Source organism: Sinocyclocheilus anshuiensis, unplaced genomic scaffold, assembly GCF_001515605.1.
Source record: "Sinocyclocheilus anshuiensis isolate Anshui unplaced genomic scaffold, SAMN03320099.WGS_v1.1 scaffold776, whole genome shotgun sequence".
NCBI lineage: Eukaryota > Metazoa > Chordata > Actinopteri > Cypriniformes > Cyprinidae > Sinocyclocheilus > Sinocyclocheilus anshuiensis.
The window spans coordinates 1,808,506-1,810,789 of NW_015555808.1; the positions used below are offsets into that span (position 1 = coordinate 1,808,506).

Consider the following 2,284-nt stretch of genomic DNA (forward strand, 5'->3'; position numbering starts at 1 on the left):
CACACACACACACACACACACACACACACACACACATATATATATATATATATATATACATATACATATATTACAAATTAATCTACTACAAGACGGTGACATTTTTTGTACCCTCATATTATAAAAGATACCTTTGGTGTCCTCTGCTGGTTACATAAATTACCACCACTGGTCCACAGTCCAAAAATTAAAACTACCAAAACTAAGCACAGGATTTATTGTAATTTAAACATAGCATAATGGCATTTTATATGTAGCTATAACCACAGACAAAATGACAAGATTAATGGCCAGGTAAAAAACTAAACTAAACTAAAATAAAATGTAATTCTCTGATTGAAGCATGAGGAAAAGATGAAAGAGAGGAAGAACAACAAGTCTCCACAATCATATTTTTTCATTGCCATCAACAACAGCAAAGAAATATCTGAGACAAGCACTTAAGATGATGTCCGAATGACATGACCACTGATGTTTGCAGCAATACATCAGCTAACAATCCAATTTGAGCTCACGCAGGGCAGCACTGACAGAAGTTACGCACAAAACAAAAGCCTTTTAAACAAAACTAGCAAATATAATGTACAATTCTGTATTTACAAGAAGAAAATATCATATTTCATGTTATTCAGCACTCTTTCTTATCTTCTGGGTCGAATATTAACAATGCATATCTTTACAATACAAAACACAAATGATGTGATGTTGTACAAGGACAGACAAATATCGTAAGATAAAAAACTTTACTTACATCACCAAATGGAATGTATTTACTTTTTTGTGCAAAAAGATACATTTTTGCCACTAAATGTCAACATTCAGAGAAGAATGCTATTATGGAAAGTCTTAAAATTAAACAAAATGTCGCTTTTTAAAATGAGAAAGCAGGTCACATCTGTTTTCAAAAGACACACAAAACAGCCGGTCGTTAGGAAAATCATGACAGTGAGTCTTTGGGGGAAAAAGTCAAATTTGACAAAGTCATCGAGGTATGAAATGAACAAACGTTGATATTTGAAAAACACAATTTCAGATGAATTCCTATAAAAGGAATGAGCTGTTTTCCACTGGCCCACATCCGAATGCTAATCATAGGTGGTCTTGATGTTGCATAGCACAGAGTGTAACAGTTGTTTGGTCAATGGGACAAGAGTAGAGGCAGGTCATGTGTGAGTCTCTCATGAGGTCAGATCACTACGGCGTTGGTGTCGAGTTATGAGCCCTCTGTCTTTGCCCCCTCTGTGGTTTCCTTAGGTGGGTCGGACGAGGATGAGCTCTCTCCGCCCTGTTCGCCATCATCTGCGTCAAGGCCAAACATACTCATTAAATGCAATATTCTATGTGAATTTGTTCTATAAGCAGACATGTTCATCCAAAGCAATTCAAACACAAGCAAATAATCACAAGGAGCAACATTAGGCAAATTCAAGGGAAATTCATACAAGGAAAGAGGATGGTGATTTATACTGTTGAGCTGCAAAAATAAATAAATAAATCTTAAAAGTAACTATGTAATAAATGTTGCTCTATACTTCACATAAATGTATCTTATGGTTTCAGAATATTTCAAATGTATGTCGTTTTTCACTGATAGTCTTCCCTGTAGCTCTCTAATCTAATTTTTGGCTCTGTTTTCTATGTCAGTTGATCACATGACATGCCAGAACCAATGGCATTTGGCATTAGTATAGTCAAACCTGTTGTGATCTAATATCATTTTTTTGTAAATGAGATTTGAAGGCTCTAATTGAGAAGGAAAAAGGGAAATTTTTGTCTTTTCCTCACACAAATCTACCATACAGCTTTAGAAGATTTGGAATATAGTGTACAAGTTGTATAAACCAGGGGTTTTAAAACTTCTTGATGACTAAAGAATATCCAGTGTCTATTATTGCCTCTGTATTTTTCTAGCCACCATAAAAGTACTTTTAAATACAATTTTAGGTACAAATCTGAAGAGCAACAGAAAACATTATATACACACACACACACACACATACACATACACACACACACACACACAGTACAGTACAATATATACAGTCCAAGAAAAACCCTGGTATAAACTACTTTTATGATAGTTTTATGATGATTTTTTTAAATCACAGTATTAATCACGGTCCAATTTTATTTCAAATGAAAGGAAGACTTCACCCTTTGAACTTGGCTAAAAACTCATTGATCTACTGTTCTTTGTACTTAAAAGACAATCCATTTTGCATGACAGCTATAAAAATTGGCCACTAGATGGCAGAAGAGGTAGTTCATTATTCAGCAGGACCCA

The 2,284-nt window shown here is 34.5% G+C and overlaps 1 protein-coding gene across 2 annotated transcripts in view; it reads right to left on the reverse strand.

Annotated features, from left to right (window-relative positions):
* Positions 1 to 347: 347 nt before the first annotated feature.
* LOC107675049 (cAMP-dependent protein kinase inhibitor beta-like) overlaps positions 348 to 2,284 on the reverse strand; it is a 47,808-nt gene continuing 45,871 nt past the window's right edge. For both annotated transcript variants that reach the window (XM_016469237.1, XM_016469238.1), the window contains exon 3: positions 348 to 1,299. In XM_016469237.1, coding sequence (XP_016324723.1) covers positions 1,214 to 1,299 — 86 coding nt within the window. In that variant the 3' untranslated portion in view covers positions 348 to 1,213. The remainder of the gene's footprint in view (positions 1,300 to 2,284) is intronic.